The sequence below is a fragment of the Taudactylus pleione genome, unplaced genomic scaffold (genome assembly GCF_031769625.1).
Source record: "Taudactylus pleione unplaced genomic scaffold, aTauple2 ptg000548l, whole genome shotgun sequence".
NCBI classification, from domain to species: domain Eukaryota; kingdom Metazoa; phylum Chordata; class Amphibia; order Anura; family Myobatrachidae; genus Taudactylus; species Taudactylus pleione.
Genome location: NW_028284950.1, coordinates 1,808,304 through 1,823,731, shown reverse-complemented (window position 1 = coordinate 1,823,731; position 15,428 = coordinate 1,808,304). Strand labels below are relative to the sequence as shown.

The window sequence follows — 15,428 nt, the reverse complement described above, 5'->3', positions numbered from 1 at the left end:
TTCTACTTACATCTCATACAGATGTCCAGAGGTTCCCAAACACGGTCTTCAAGGCTCCCCAGCAGTCCAGGTTTTAGAGAGATCCATGGTTGAGCACAGGTGATTTAATTAGTACCTCAGTCAATCTTATTCATCCACCTGTGCTCATCCATGGATATCTCTAAAACCTGAACTGTTGGGGAGCCTCGAGGACCTTGTTTAGGAACCTCTGGTAGTCATTTGAGCTACTGTGAGATAACTGTCCCTTTGTTGTAATGACCCAATCCACACAGGACAGGTCTGCCAAGCTGTCAGTCACTTTGTATCTTCTATATTTAATACTTTTCTCCCCTCTAATATGGCAACATGCTGCAGAAAAGTACATATAACTCTAATATAATTCAGCTCCATTTTGTTCATACTTCATTATATTTAGGACCTAGTATTTTTTCTCGCCTTTCAAATATAAAATTAAACCCAATGAACATGTTAAAAGGGTTAGTATTAAGATTTATAAATATTAGACTATTAAAGCATAGGTCCACTTTTTAACAAATGTGTGCTTTATGCTATATTTTCTTATATGAATAAATTACAAGGAAAACTAGAGATTTCTTTCTATAGCTTTTTTACAATAACTATAAGTTGTTTGTCATTTTTTACTACATTACACAGACAAGTTGTCCATTGCTTAGGTATTGGGAGCCTTGCTGAGTGTGAGCTATAGGCAAGGGGCACGAGTTAGCTGTAGTGCAAGCCTCTTGTAGAAACACCTGTGAACATTAATACACACATGTGTTTTAGCATTTTATTTCAATGATTTAGCTAGAATATGGAAAATAATTGTAATAATACACAGGACAAAATGTTTTCTGCAACTACACTGAGCATACTCAGAAATTACCGCACAGGAAAGTATGTTCCAAATTAAGGTATGTAGTGATGAATTCAGGAAAATCTCTTTTTTTAACGATTTCTGTAAATATTTCAGCTGCAGTATGTAGCCTCTTTTTCTCCCTACAATAAAGAGAAGTACATTTTAGGACAAAAGGGTGCTAAATTGCAGCAGTGGTGAGAAAACTAGTATGCTTCTAGTTAAGTTGTTGGGTGTAGAAAATTCTTGGAACAAATTAGTAAAGATTGGAAAAAATCGGTACCCCTCCACTCAATACATGATCCTAAGACTTTGCAGATCTATATCAATAGGGCACATTAGTTTGGAAAACAGACAATCTTTTGGTACTCTATAATGTCTAGAAAATAGGCTGGCCTGCCTCCCACCAGACAATATCTAGATCAGTGTTTCTCAAATGCTGTCCTCAGGACCCCACACAGGTCATATTTTCCAGGTCACCCAGCAGGTGTACAGGTGTACTCATTACTCACTGGCACATTTTAAAAGATCCACAGGTTGAGCTAATTATTCACTTGTAATTCGGTGAGACCACCTGGAAAACATGCCCTGTTTAGGGTCCTGAGAACAGAGTTTGAGAACCTTTTGATCTAAATGATCACTGGTGATCTGGCAAGCTTACATTCGAACGGGTTAAACATTTATCACAATATAAAAACACTTCTACAAGATCACAATGCTTTTTGATGGTGTGACGTGGCGTTCCACTGGGCAGTTGTGTCGGCAGCTACCTTGTGCACTGTACACACCGATACATGTACTGCAGGTTATGGGGATTGAGGTGGCGACAGCTGCCTTTTACTTTCTCTCCGACAAGTTCAGGAACATGAGCCATGCTTATCAGTACAGGTAGTTACTGCAGCTCTGTGTGACTATATGGTTTGTTATTATTTTTGCTTGTTTGTTTTGCACAAAAACCAGGCTCCAGAGCAGTTTCTCCTACCTCTGCTGCTTTGTGATCATAAATTCACTGGTGCTCAGAAGTTGGTCTTGTGAGGGGCAGTTAGCTGGTTAGCCCCCTCACAGTGCTGCTGTGGCTTGTAATATATTAAGGGGTAGATGTACTAAACTCTGGAAAGTGAAAAATAACAATTAGGAGCTGATTAGTTGGTAGTTTATCAAACACAGCCTGTAACATAGCAGTTAGGAGCTGATTGGCTGGCAGGTTATCACTTTCAAATTTATCCAGAGCTTAGTACATCTCCCGTTACATGTTTAATGTAACTGGTGGCACACATGAGCTTTATGGCCATGTTTGAATCTCCCTCTTGGTGGGATTTTCTTTTGGAGGAAGGGTCATTTGTGTAGCTTATCAATAATTGTGCTTAATGTCCCAGCAGAGTAACTTCTTACGTATGACAATCTCTAGAAGTTACTTCTTCACATGCATCTTCAAGAGCCATATGTAAAAGGGTAAATAATAATAATGTAATCCTGATAATTGGTACCCTTTGTGCACAAATGGATGGAAAGCAGTATCCCTTAACAATTCCCAAACACAAAAAAAAAACCCACTGCTCTTCCAATAGCCCAACACATGTTGCTTATAGCACATAAACTTGGAATTAGCATGTAAAGGTATTTTTATCCGCCCATCCAGCATTGCCTACAGATGGCAGCTCACATTACATGAAAGAAAGTGGTAAAATTTTAATGATCGATAAAACACAACAAAATAGATAAACATGGGGATAAGCTACATACCAGAGAATGATGGACATATATAGCATATCAGACTTGAGGAAAGGTAGTCCTTAGCACAGGGCTGAAATTAATAGGAGTAGATGTCACCACGTCACTTGCCAAACATGTTTCAATTCACTTGGGCTTCTGTGTCAAGGTAAAAGATGCCTCCTGCTACTCATTTAAATACCGGAAGGACAATTTCCACCATTATTACTTTCTATACATCACAAAATCTTAATGAATTGTGAAGTGTAATGTATTACTAAAATACAATCAGAAGTGCGCGGTCTGTAATATAAAAACCACAGTTTACCTGACAACAATAGCGCTATCTTTGTTTGGGACAATAAAGTTTATGCAAAAAAGTCACAATGTCATTTGCAATAGTAACGGGCCAGCTGAAGGAAAGAATATAATATCCCTGAAAGAAGAGGTTGCCATGACGCTATAGCAAAGTACTGTATATCTCTATACAAACGGGGCAAAGTGTAAAACGTATGGCAATGGCGTTACCATATAGTGAAAAAAATACGCTAATCATGTTCTTTTAAAACAGGCTGATTATTTTTCCTGTCTCTAGATTCAAACCAGAGGACTGTTCAGGTGCTAGTCTCATGCATGGTTCACCAATGATCGGAAGTCCAGTCTGGTCTCTTTTCCTGGGACTTCTTTCTGACACAATGACAAACTAAATGCTTTTGTCAAAACAATATTCAAGCATTGCATTTTTGTAGAGTATACAATGATACTTATTATATATTTATCTAGGGTACCAGAGAAGATGGTGATCAAGTTCAAGGCAGTCCAGTTTAATCTATTCCACTAAATAGAATTCCAGATGAGATGTCAGTGAAGTGGAAAACGTCTCTTCACAACCTCTCTCGTGTCCCCTTTTCTACAGGGAAAACCTATAATGCAACAATCCTTTTATGCTACAGGGAGGAACCAAAAGTCAACATCATTATGGATGGAACTTGATGTGTCGGCAATTTCCACAGCAGTGATTTTTCCAAGGGTGGAAACTGGAAAACAGATTTCCTCAGCAGAAATACGCTTCATCCAGACATATTTCAGCAAACTTAATAGGTAAAATGCTGAGCCCTAATTAGTACAGTGTTTATTAGCAGTAGAGAAATAAGAAAGAAGAGGGGAAAACTGAGTAATAAATGAATATAAAAAGGAATCAATAAAATAACATAAAAATTAGAGGAAAAAAACAAAAACACTTGGAACAAAAATGCACTTTTAATGTTTACGCTCTTTAGGTAAAATGTGTGCTCCAGCTCGTACAGTGCTGTATTAGGTAACTAAAAGCTTACCCTGTGTCTAATGGGGTCTTCAGACTTAAGTCCTGGTCCTCCCCGAGCAAACATTCAGGCTTGGAGTGTGGCAGTTTCAAGCCGCTGCAGCCGCGGTGCTGATAACACTTGGCTGTTCTTAGTCCTGGCTTGGCCCGTGCTTTAGCGTTCTCCAACACGTTTCATAGCTGCTTGCTACTTTATCAAGGATGTTTAAAAAGTGGTTTGTATCTCAAAAACTATTTAAAAATGGAGATTAAAAACAGGAAGTACTCCTTGAAAAGGTGGGAACCTCATGTTCCTTGTTCTCTTGCAAGAGTATAGTTTTCCAAATTAGCTATTTTGAAAAAAAAATAATTTAAAAATCAAATTTTGTAAAAAAATCATATTAAAAAAAAGAGACAAAAGTAATATGACGAGACAAAATGGAAAAGGAAAACATTTTAAATTATTTGAAGTGTGAATAATTACACAAAAAAGAAAACTACCAAGAAGAAGAATCTATAGACTATTTTTTAGAGTCTGTTTGAGGATCTGGAACCCACCAATTTACAAGAAGTCAGCACAGAAAAGACGAAAGAACAGCAGCAGTTTAGAAAAAGAGGAACTAGAGGGCCTCCCGAAAAAGAAATAGAAAAACAAAGACATCAGTAACAAATGAAAGAGAGGAAGGAAACCCAACATTTTTTTACTTAAGCAAAAAAGAACTAAAAACAGAGGAAATATCAGTATTAAAAAAAGGATTAAAATTTGCACCTCATTCCACTTTCAACAAATTCAATCTCTACATTGACACCCACAAATTTGTGAGGAGATTATGCCTAAAAAAGTATTTAGCAAAAGACCCAATAACAAGACAATGTATTGACATTACAACTAAATACCAACTTCAAACCTGCGTCAAGTTTTAAGCCATCATTTGTCAAAGATCCACACGTAGAGACTTCAAAAACTTATAGAGGAGGAAATTATTAGAGCCCTACCAGAAAAATCAAGAACTAAATACAACTTCACCCCAGAAGAAAGAAAAGGTCTAAAAGATTTGAAATGACAAAACAATTGACCAGGCCGGAGGCGTAGTAATTCAAGACAAAGAACAGTATGAACAAGAGGCTACGAACCCCTTAAGAAACATATGAAAATTTGCGCACGGACATTACCACTGACTATCAAAATAAATTGATTATTGAACTAGAGGAAGGACTCACTTTACAAATTTGAATTCATAAGTATAGAAAACCCCAAAATAGCAACCTTTTACCATCTACCGAAGGTTCATAAGAATTTGGAAAAACCACCTGGCTGACCTATTGTCGCAGGCATCGGTTCAGTTACATCGAATCAAAATATCTGGACCACTTTCTTCAACCCATAGTAACAAAGCAGAGAAGTTACCTAAAAGACAGCATTAATATACTACAAATTCTAGAAAAAAATTAAATAGGATGATTAGTACATACTTTGTAACAGTGATATTAAATCTCTTTATACCTGTATCGGCCACAGAGATGTGAAGCTTCACGTCACTATTTAACTACACAAACGGACATAGAGAACGAACAAATCAATTTAATTTTGAGCTGTATAGACTTCATTCTCCATCATAACTATTTTTGTTACAATAAGGAATTCTACCTACAAAAATGGGAGACAGCGATGGGCACATCCTTCGCACCAAGCTACGCTAACTTATTCATGGCTTGGTGGGGGGATGAAAACATCGGGAGTAACAACATTTACCTAGAGGACATTGTTTGCTGGTATCGTTTATATCAACGACATGTTCTTTATCTGGAAGGGATCAGAACCCAACCTGAAGGAATTTATCAGTCAGATGAACCAAAACAATCTAAATCTAGAGTTCACAACATCCCACAGTAAAGATATGGTTTCATTTCTTGATTTAAAAATCTTGACAAAAAAATAGCACAGTTCAAACCAGAACACACATAAAAAATGTCAAAGGAAATAATATGCTTTCTTATCACAGTGACCATCACCATCAATGGATCAAGAATATTCCCGGAGGCCAATTCCGTAGGTTAAGAAGAAATTGCTCTGAAGATACAACATATAAAATACAAATCAATGACATGAAACAAAAATTCCTTCAAAGAGGAATTCCTTGACGAACAAATGGATCAAGTAACGAAAATTAATAGACAAGAACCTATCAATTACAAAAGAAAAACACAACACTTCTGAACCTTTTTAATCCCTTTCATAACACAATATAATGGAAGCTTCCATGTCTTTGAAAAGGCCTTAGAAAAACATTGGCATGTATTGTGTTTAGATGAACAATTGAAAACAATACTACCACCAAAGCCAAAAAACTTTTATAAAAAAGCCAGAAACTTAAATCAAGAATTGACAAAAAGCTACACAACAACAGACAAGTACTGCGAATGAAAAGAAAGGACATTATTACTGTTTACAGTGCACAGGTTGTAAAAATCAGAACACCTCTACGAACCAATAAAGACTCTACGAAGTAATCAAACTAATGAAGAATATAAAATGAAGGACAAAATTACTTGTAATAGCAAAGGAGTAAACTATGTTTTAGAGTGCCCTTGTGGCTTGCAAGATATAGGCCAGACAAAAAGAAAATTAAAAGTAAGAACATAAAAAGAGGATTGAGCATGCATAGTTTGTTGCAAAATTTTGCAGACCATCATATCAAAAATCCCAAAGGACTACAATTTATGGGAATTCAAAGAGTGACAAAAGATTGGAGAGGAGAATGCCTAACTACAGCATTAAAAACAGAATTAGACATGCTGGATTTATCTACTTAAAACATTACAACCATATGATTTAAATATCGAAATTGAACTTAATGCTTTGGGTTTTTTTTAAATTAACTTCCAGATAGAATCTCTCTCCTCATCCAATACATATTCACAATACATTTCTGTACATATTCATGCTTCAAATAATTTTAATTTTTTTTTTCCTTTTCCTATTTCTTTATAGAATTATTCCTTTCTTATATTCTCTTTTTTTTATGATTTTTTTTAGATTATTTATTTGGAACACTATATTCTTGCAAAAGACAACAAGGTGGAGGTTTCCACCTTTTCATGGAGTACTTCCTGTTTTTAAACTCTGTTTTTAAATAAAGTTTTTGAGATATAAACCCTATAAATAGATGCATCCAAGCCACTTTTTAAACATCCTTGATAAAGTAGCAAGCAGCTACGAAATGTGTTGGATGAACGCTAAAGCACGGGCCAAGCCAGGACTAAGAACAGCCAAGTGTTATCGGCATGGTGGGTGACGTCATCTGTAACCACCGCGGCCGCAGCGGCTTGAAGCTGCCACACTCTTAAGTCGAAAAGATCACTCGGGGAGGACCAGAACTTAGGTCGAAGACCCCGCTAGACACAGGGTAAGAATAGGGTGAGCTTTTAGTTAACTAACACAGAGCTGAACTGGCCAGAGCAAATACTTTACCAAAAGAGCTTAAACATTACAAGTGCATTTTTGTTCCAAATGTTTTTCGTTTTATGATTTATTAATCAATTTTTTTATTTGATTCCTTTTTTTATTCATTTATTACTCATAGTTTTTTTCCCCTTCTTATTTCTCTACTGCTAATACATACTGTACTAATTAGGGCTCAGCATTGTACCTATTACATTTGCTATTTTTTGGCCTAGCAGCTTTGAATCACAAATAGCGCAGATCACCTATATACCTTATACTTCAGCAAACTGGCCAGAGGTTTGGTCAATCTGATATAGATATGATGATATCCTGGTAAATCTTTACTGCACAAGCGCAAGAGACCCAAAAGCATTTTTGATAGACGCTTAATACATTTTGCATAGAAAGCTGTGGGGACTACTTTACAATCAATAACCAAGAGACTGCAGCAGATATCTCTGACACCCTCTTAATATATAGATGACTAACCCTCTGAAAATGACAATTTCCAGAGAAATAAACACAAAATGAGTCTAATACATCAGCCCCTGATACTACGAAGCAGGGTGCTAACAGACAAAGGTCTCTAACCAATATAGGAGTGGGAGAAAGGTGCTCGTGCAGTTCTCAGATGCTGTGGATAACTCCTCTAATGGGAAAGAGAACTGAGGAAGCACCAAGAAAGTCTGATTTGGATAATGTGTTATGTTCAAAATAATATACCGGTATATAAATCTTTAAACATATTTATATCTGAACAAGTAACTATGATTGAAAACCTAGCCCAAAAACCAGAGTGTTCCCTGTATATTTACTGATTAGTCAATCGGACAGACAATCAGTTGAAAGAATGGACACAGTTTGAGAAATGTTAATGTACTATTGAAAGACTGGAACATATTTAATGATTAAGAGATACTGAAATGGTCCTTACAGTAGATCAGTGATTTTCAACCCGAGGCACACTACACAAGATTTTACAATTGCCAAGGCACACCAGCCAGCTATACGGCATGCGTGACCAATGAAAACACATACACATTGGCTCCCACATAAAAAAAATAATACACACACATTGGCCTCCACAGGACTAAAACACACTACAGTACAAGTGCGCTGAGCTGACTGCCGCAGCACACTTGACAACCGCTCACTACACACTAGTGTGCCGCGGCACAGTGGTTGAAAAACGCTGCAGTAGATGTAGCTGTAGCTAACATTAGAACTGTAGCTCCAGTGGAAGATAGAGACACCATGAACAAAAAAACGGAAAATGCTATAATTTCTTTAGCAACCACAGTGAAGTCTAGCATTGCCATAACTTCACTTTCCAGAGCCCTCAGATTACGTGGGAGGGGAGACTCTTGGGTGTCCAGGATTAAATAAACAGGCTACTCCTAATAAGAATTGCAGTCATTATGCAGAGGGGAATGGATGTCCCACTCTGCATCATCAGTATTATGCTGGGTCGAGTGATCTGCAGATGATGGTTGTTCGTACACACTGAACAACCATCATCTGTGTTCAGTGTGTATGAGGGGGCAGGTTCCGTTGGCCAGGTGTGTGTCTGCCCCCTCCCCGTGGCTGCCGCTGTATGCATACGGGTGGTCTGCAGACCACCAGTACACAGTTGCCAATCGACAGATATGTTTGCAGATATGTCTGTCCATCGGCTGTGCAGCTTGGCAAATGCGATACATCTGTGAACAACGTCGTTCACAGACATATCGTGGGTACACACTGGCCGACGGGCAGTAGATATATTGGCAGATCAATTGATCTGTCAGTGTGTACCCAGTTTAAGCTAGAAGCCATTGGACAGTAGACCAACATTCTAAGTATAGCTGACTAATCTCCCATGTGAAGATACTTCTCAAGTCGGGGAAACTAAATTAAAGATAAAAAGCAAAAGGCCAAAAAACAGTCAACCCCACAATTACTCTTGTCAGAATTAGTCCCATCTGACACCAGTAGGGGGAAAAATATTGCAGCTTAAAGATCTCTGGACACATTTCAGAGGGTCAGATAGGACGTAGTAGGAGTGAATAAGGGGCGCTGTCTGTTTGTGTAACCGGGGAAATGTTTAAGGAAAAATACTTATCTTGCAGCGCCATTCTCCTTTACCTACAAATTTTCGCAGTACATTTCAGAGGGTGCTAGAGATTGCAAAAGTGGTCTATTGGCTAGAATTCCACCGGTATCCAAGAGGAAATAGTATTTGTACATACTAGAGATTCTGTAAAACATTCTATAAGACTGAAGGTAAAGTTGTCTAAGTTCCCTTAGATCAGAATGGCATAGGCTGTGAAAATAATTTGTCCCTGCAAATAATACCCCTTTTCCACCCAATAACCCGGGTTATTGCCAGGCAACCAGGGTCGATGTTTGTTGTAAAAGGGTCTAAGAAAAATAACCCAGCAATGGTGCAGGGTGAACGGCATGACCTGGGTCACAATGAACCAACTTCTTGCCTCAAATAAGTGGATTTACTAGCTTGACTAGTGCTAGGAGATTACATCATCTCCAAGCGTCCACTGTAACAACGGAAAGCCCTGGTCACGGGTGACCCGGGCCCAGTGTAAATGGCTGGACCCAGGAATAACCCGGGTCTAACCACTGGTGTGAAGGGGGTAAAATCCGGCTCCGACTCATGCTCAGTGTCACGGGTTGGAGCCGGGTTTTTGGAGGAAAAGGGGTATTCGTATTTGGGACCCAAATGTAGTACTTAAAGCACTTACAGATACTCCGTTTGACCCAATAATTTTGGTTCCTCTACTACAGATGACGTTGAAAGTAGTTATTTTAGTACTAATTACTTTTGTTAAAAGAGTTTGAGTTACACAATGGCAGTGGTTCCCAAACTGGGTGCCTTCGGTTGGTGGGCCAGTACCAAATAAAATGATTTTAATCAGTATGATCGGCAAAACCAGTGCTAATGACTGCCAATCAAAAAATATGAGGACAAAAAGAAGCACAGCCCTGTCAACCACCACATAACTGAACCTAAGGGTGACATATAAGCACAATTTCATTTTTGCTGAATTTCTCAATAAGACACTTTTGGCCCAGGGGTGCCGTGGAAAAAACGCTGATACTCTAGGGTGCCGTGATTCGATAACGTTTGAGAACCACTGCACTATGGTAAAGTCTTCCTGAGTCCCAAAACTTTTCTGTCAGTGGTTTACAGAACAATTTGTGTGACATTAGGGTCTTTTTTAGAAGAAATAAATGTTTATGGTCCTCTCCTTGCTCTTTGTTTTATATGGGGCTGTGTTAGTCAAATAACTGAGGCTTCACAGCTTAAGATATAGAGGGGGAGGAGCTCAGAAATGTTTTTTTTTTTCTAAACGTGTCCAAGCTCTTACTCACACCCCTATACCCCACTGTTCCTGAGTCCCCCAAATGGACCACAGAACAAGGATTTAACTTAAGTACAAAAACTTTCTTTTATACTTATGTTAAATCCTGTTCTCTGAATCCATTGGGGGATGCAGGAACCGTGGGGTATAGAAGTGTGAGTAGGAGCTTGGGCCCACCCTGATTGTTATCGGTGTTTTGTTTTTCCTTGTTGGAAAGATCAAGGTTCTTCAGAGATGTAGTTCTATCTCATTTTTCTTTGTCCGCTGGGGACTTGGTTAGAACAATAAATGTTCCCTGCAGAATGATGGAGAATTATTGAATATTTTTAAAAGTCCTAAAGAAGACTCAATACACCATTGGCCAGTGTCCCTCAATGCAGGCTAACCATGCTGAAAACAGAAAAAGGAATCACACAGCCTCCGATTTCCCCTTTATATAAAGATTTTAGGAAGTACTCAGCTACTTACAGTATGTCTGTCTTCCCTGTTAAGCTCTAAAGCAAGGATGGGCAATAAGCGGCCCTCCTGCTGTTGTTGTTGAACTACACATCCCAGCATGCATTGGAAGAGTTTTAGCATGGCCAAATAGCAAAACTGTGGCAGGGCATGCTGGGATGTGTAGTTCTACAGAAGCTGGGGGGGGACGCTTATTGTCCACCCCTACTCTAAAGCATGTAGAAATACAGACTCTTTGGGGCATATGTATCAAAGCTTAACGTGAGATAAAATTGTGAAATATATATCACCAACCAATCAGCTCCAAACTATCATTTCTTAAACACAGCCTGCAAAATGTAAGTTAGAAGGTGATTGGTTGGCGATATATATCTCACAATTTTATCTCACATCAAGCTTTGATACATATGCCCCTTTATCTGAAAGGGGACAGCCTAAAAGTGGAAGCGGATCGCTCACATCACCTCTGCTTCTTAAATGTATCCTGACACATATCCTCCGCCCCACTATATATGTATTCCTCCACTCTCAGTCACCAGACATACACAATGTAAGCTTTTCAAGCTCATTTTCACACTGACAGTAATGGCTTATGTGTGTTTTCTAATGTAACCCATGCTAAGCATCATTTTAGGCTGCCAGGAGGGGGCAAGATTTGGTCAGTCCGAAAGTCCCAAGTTTGCCATAATCCTGTTGTGACAAATGCTAGTTACAGTTACATGCTAGTTCCCCATTTGCCTTTACATACACTTACAGATCAGAGAGGTGTGACTCATCCCCAAGCTGACACTCTACTTCCCGCACTAGGTCATGGACCAGGCTCCTGGTGACTGTTCTGCTGTCATCCTCTAACTTCACCTGGTGCCTTATCCACTGCCAGACCTGTAATAGCGGGAAGGAAGCAACACATTGCATGTAGTTTACAAATGATTATGTAGACTTTTTAAATGTATCAAATACAAGTTTCTACTTCTGAATGAGAATATTTTGTACTAACAACTACTTCCCAATACATTCCAGTCTGACGGAGGAGCATTTGTTTCCTGAGATGGCACCTGCAGACTTTTTGTTGGCCAACCACAGTTTATTTTTCATTTGTGTCTATATTAGATATATCAATGTGAATAAATCTATATGATTCAAATTGTGTTGCTCTGTGTCACAGCTACACAGACAGACATATACAGGAGTATACCTGAGATCGGGATATTTCTGCTGTGGCTGAATCCTCCACTTTCCCACAATAGTAGAAATGTCCTTCCCCTAAAGTAAAGTATATATTACATCATAAACCAGCTGCAGCAATACCATACTATTATTGTATATTATAATCATTATGAAATAGGAGTGTTTCCTCCTTCCCCTACAGTACACTAGTATACATGTGTAGGTTCTGTCCAGCACACCTGCCATCCACCTGGGACCCATGCCTAATATTAGTGGGGAGCTTTGCTGGAGAGCTCAGTACAAATAATATCAGTGGCAGTCTGATTGGATGAGAACCACAGTTATCCAGTTATTTATACCCCTTTCAGACATAAGACCCGGGAATACACGGATACTTCCCGGGTCTATCAACCCTGGAAATTCCCGGGTCTCAGTCTGAGACCACCATTCACACTACACCAAACCTGGGAAATTCCAGTGTCATATACATTCACACTGAACCCAGGTCTGCCTTGGAATTTGGTGTGGATTTAAAGAGGGCGCTTTGTTTTTTGTTCACAGTAATGACGTAATATAAAAATTTAAATTTTTAGAGTAAAGGCCACAAAGTTTGCTTGTTTATAATATTTTTTTTATTGAAAACCAATAAATTTTTACATTACAATATAAGAAAATTATGAATATAGCCATTATAAAGTTTTGGTCTATACAAAGACAAAATTTTCACATAAAAAAGTTGAACGTAAAATAATACACACTTATATTAGTTTGCTCCTCAGTTATGTGGTCCGGGTGCCTCCAAGTGACGTCATCTGCAGGTGCACGGAACAGCCAATGAGAAAGTTTTTTTTTTTTTTTTTTTTTAAACCCGGGTCTAAAAACCTGGGTTGGATGCATTCACACTAGAGGCTACCCGGGTTGCTCCTGGGAAAAACCCTGGTACACAGCAGGGTCATGAGCCAGGACTTCGACCCAGGTTGTGTCTGTTCACACATAGCAAAAACCCGGGTTGATGCACGTTCTCAGCCTAAAGCCCGGGTTTTTGCTGTATGTCTGAAAGGGGTAGCCAGCTGTATTTTGGATCTTCCTGCATGTATTACTAATGTCTCCAGCAGAGATCCCCCTCTTGGGCCTGTATCCTACCAGTCTTTACATAGAATCCCAATGTATTACATATGAGAGGACTGTAAATGGGAAATATCTACTTAAATATCTACAAATAAACTAGCATGATGGTGTGCTGATATTACCTTTAAGCCAGGAGTCAATAAACAGGATGCCAACAACGATATTGTACCTCAGACCAAACAATGTCACTCCTCCCTAATAACAATGAGAACCAGCATACAAGCAGTGATTACATAGTTGTGCCATTTACATTTGGAAAATAAGTTATTCTTATGTAACTACTACAAATTCATCATGATAGATTTTAGGACTTGCATTATTTTGCCTTCTTTTATACAGTGAGGCATTTACTGTACCTGTCTCTATTCTGCAACTATTGCTATAGCTTTTCTATATATGTGTGTCTTAAGTTCTAGTTTATTTTACTTTTAAAACCACCCCTATATTGCCTGAAAATGAAGAAAAGTAATAAGTTCTTTGCTACACAGTAAGATGATCAAAACAGAACTGGTATGTAATGCCGCCGGCTGAATAGCCACCGGATCAAATACCGACAGCGGAAGACCAATAGTTCAAAATCCCGACGGGAGTGGTAAGTACCCCAACCCTCCCCTCTCCCTACCCTAATCCTCCCTTAGTGTTGTCTAACCCTAACCTCCCCCCTAAGTGCCTAACCCTAACGTCCCCCTGTTGGTGCTTAAATCTAACCCCCTCTTTCCGCACCCTAAACCTAACCCTCCTGGGGGGTGGCGCCTAACCCTAATCTCCTCCCGGGGGTGGTGCCTAACCCTACCCCCCCCTTCCCCTAGCCTAACCCTAACCCTCCAGGGGGGTGCCTAACCCTAAGTCCCCCCAGGGGTTCCTAAAGCTAACCCCCCCCCACGGCTAGAACCTAACATCCCCAGCTTACCTTCGTTCGGTATGCCAGGTGTCGGGATTTTATCGTGGGGCTAATGATGGGCGTCGGGATTTCGACGCCTATCTTTAGTCTCATGTCAGGCTTTTAGTGTCGGGATTTCGACGGCCGGGATAGCAACTGACAGCAACATTTGCAGATATGAGAAGTGACTATGGGGCATATTCAATTGGGTGCGAGGTTTAGCGAGGAAAACATCTTGTGCCCAATTTTGGATTACCGCGGGCATGCGCGCTACCGATACCCGCGGTATCCAATAAAAAAAAAGTGGTCTGAAAACCCGGTGTAAAAAAAAAATATAAAAAAAAATTTACACTTACGTGCCTGGTGGTCTCTGTGGCTCTCGGAGGCCTCCCCTCTATCTTATCACTGGGGGCTGCTGGGAGTCCCGGGGGCTGCTGGAAGATGTAGCTCTCCCAGCACCCATTACGGGGCTCATACTCACACTGGGGGACACACACACACTTACTCACAAACACTGACATACTCACCGCTGCTGCAGGAGACCGGGACCTGACACTGGATGCAGGAGACAGCACTTCTGCACTTACTGACTAATTAAGCTAATTGGAAACTTCCAATTGCTTAATTAGTCATTAGGAGCGGTGCCGCTGGGGGTCCCAAAACATTTCACAACCTTTTTTCATAAAATTGAGGATTTTAGGAAAAACTGGTTGTGTTCTGGAGGTGCGCAAAAATACAAACCTCCCGGCGGGCAAAAAATCAAAAACCGTGCTCCTAATTGAATAACAAAAATCCTGCACCTGCAGGAAAATCCCGTGGTTGCGGGATTTTTGCTATTCTCGCCCCCAATTGAATATGCCTCTGTGTGTCTCATTTTGCAGAGCAGTGCAGAAAGAAGATTTCCTTTGGCTGGTCCACTAACTGAGATACAGGGCTGGAAGGAGCACATTTCTCGTGGTGGTCCTTACAGTTTGCAGGAGCATGCACCCACTTCCACAACACAATGGGCAAGAATTTTGCACAACACAAAAACTACATTAATCTAAAATGTTAACTCATGTACAGGTGAAGTGTAATCACTGTATGTGACAATGAGTTAGATAAAACTGAATGGAGTTGTTTTGCACTTA

General features: G+C 39.6%; 1 protein-coding gene across 4 annotated transcripts in view; it reads right to left on the bottom strand.

The window, feature by feature from the left end:
- Window positions 1-636: 636 nt before the first annotated feature.
- The window catches only part of LOC148500710 (ureidoglycolate lyase-like), a 58,904-nt gene continuing 44,112 nt past the window's right edge, over window positions 637-15,428 (bottom strand). For 2 of the 4 annotated variants that reach the window (XM_088451444.1, XM_088451447.1), the window contains 4 exons: window positions 13,541-13,613; window positions 12,319-12,386; window positions 11,878-12,005; window positions 637-996 (listed from right to left, as the gene is read on the bottom strand). In XM_088451444.1, the coding sequence (XP_088307570.1) occupies window positions 873-996; window positions 11,878-12,005; window positions 12,319-12,386; window positions 13,541-13,613 (393 nt within the window). In that variant the 3' untranslated portion in view covers window positions 637-872. Of the gene's footprint in view, window positions 997-2,423; window positions 3,487-3,971; window positions 4,214-11,877; window positions 12,006-12,318; window positions 12,387-13,540; window positions 13,614-15,428 lie in introns of those variants that run through there. The other 2 variants (XM_088451445.1, XM_088451446.1) reach the window with 2 other exon arrangements.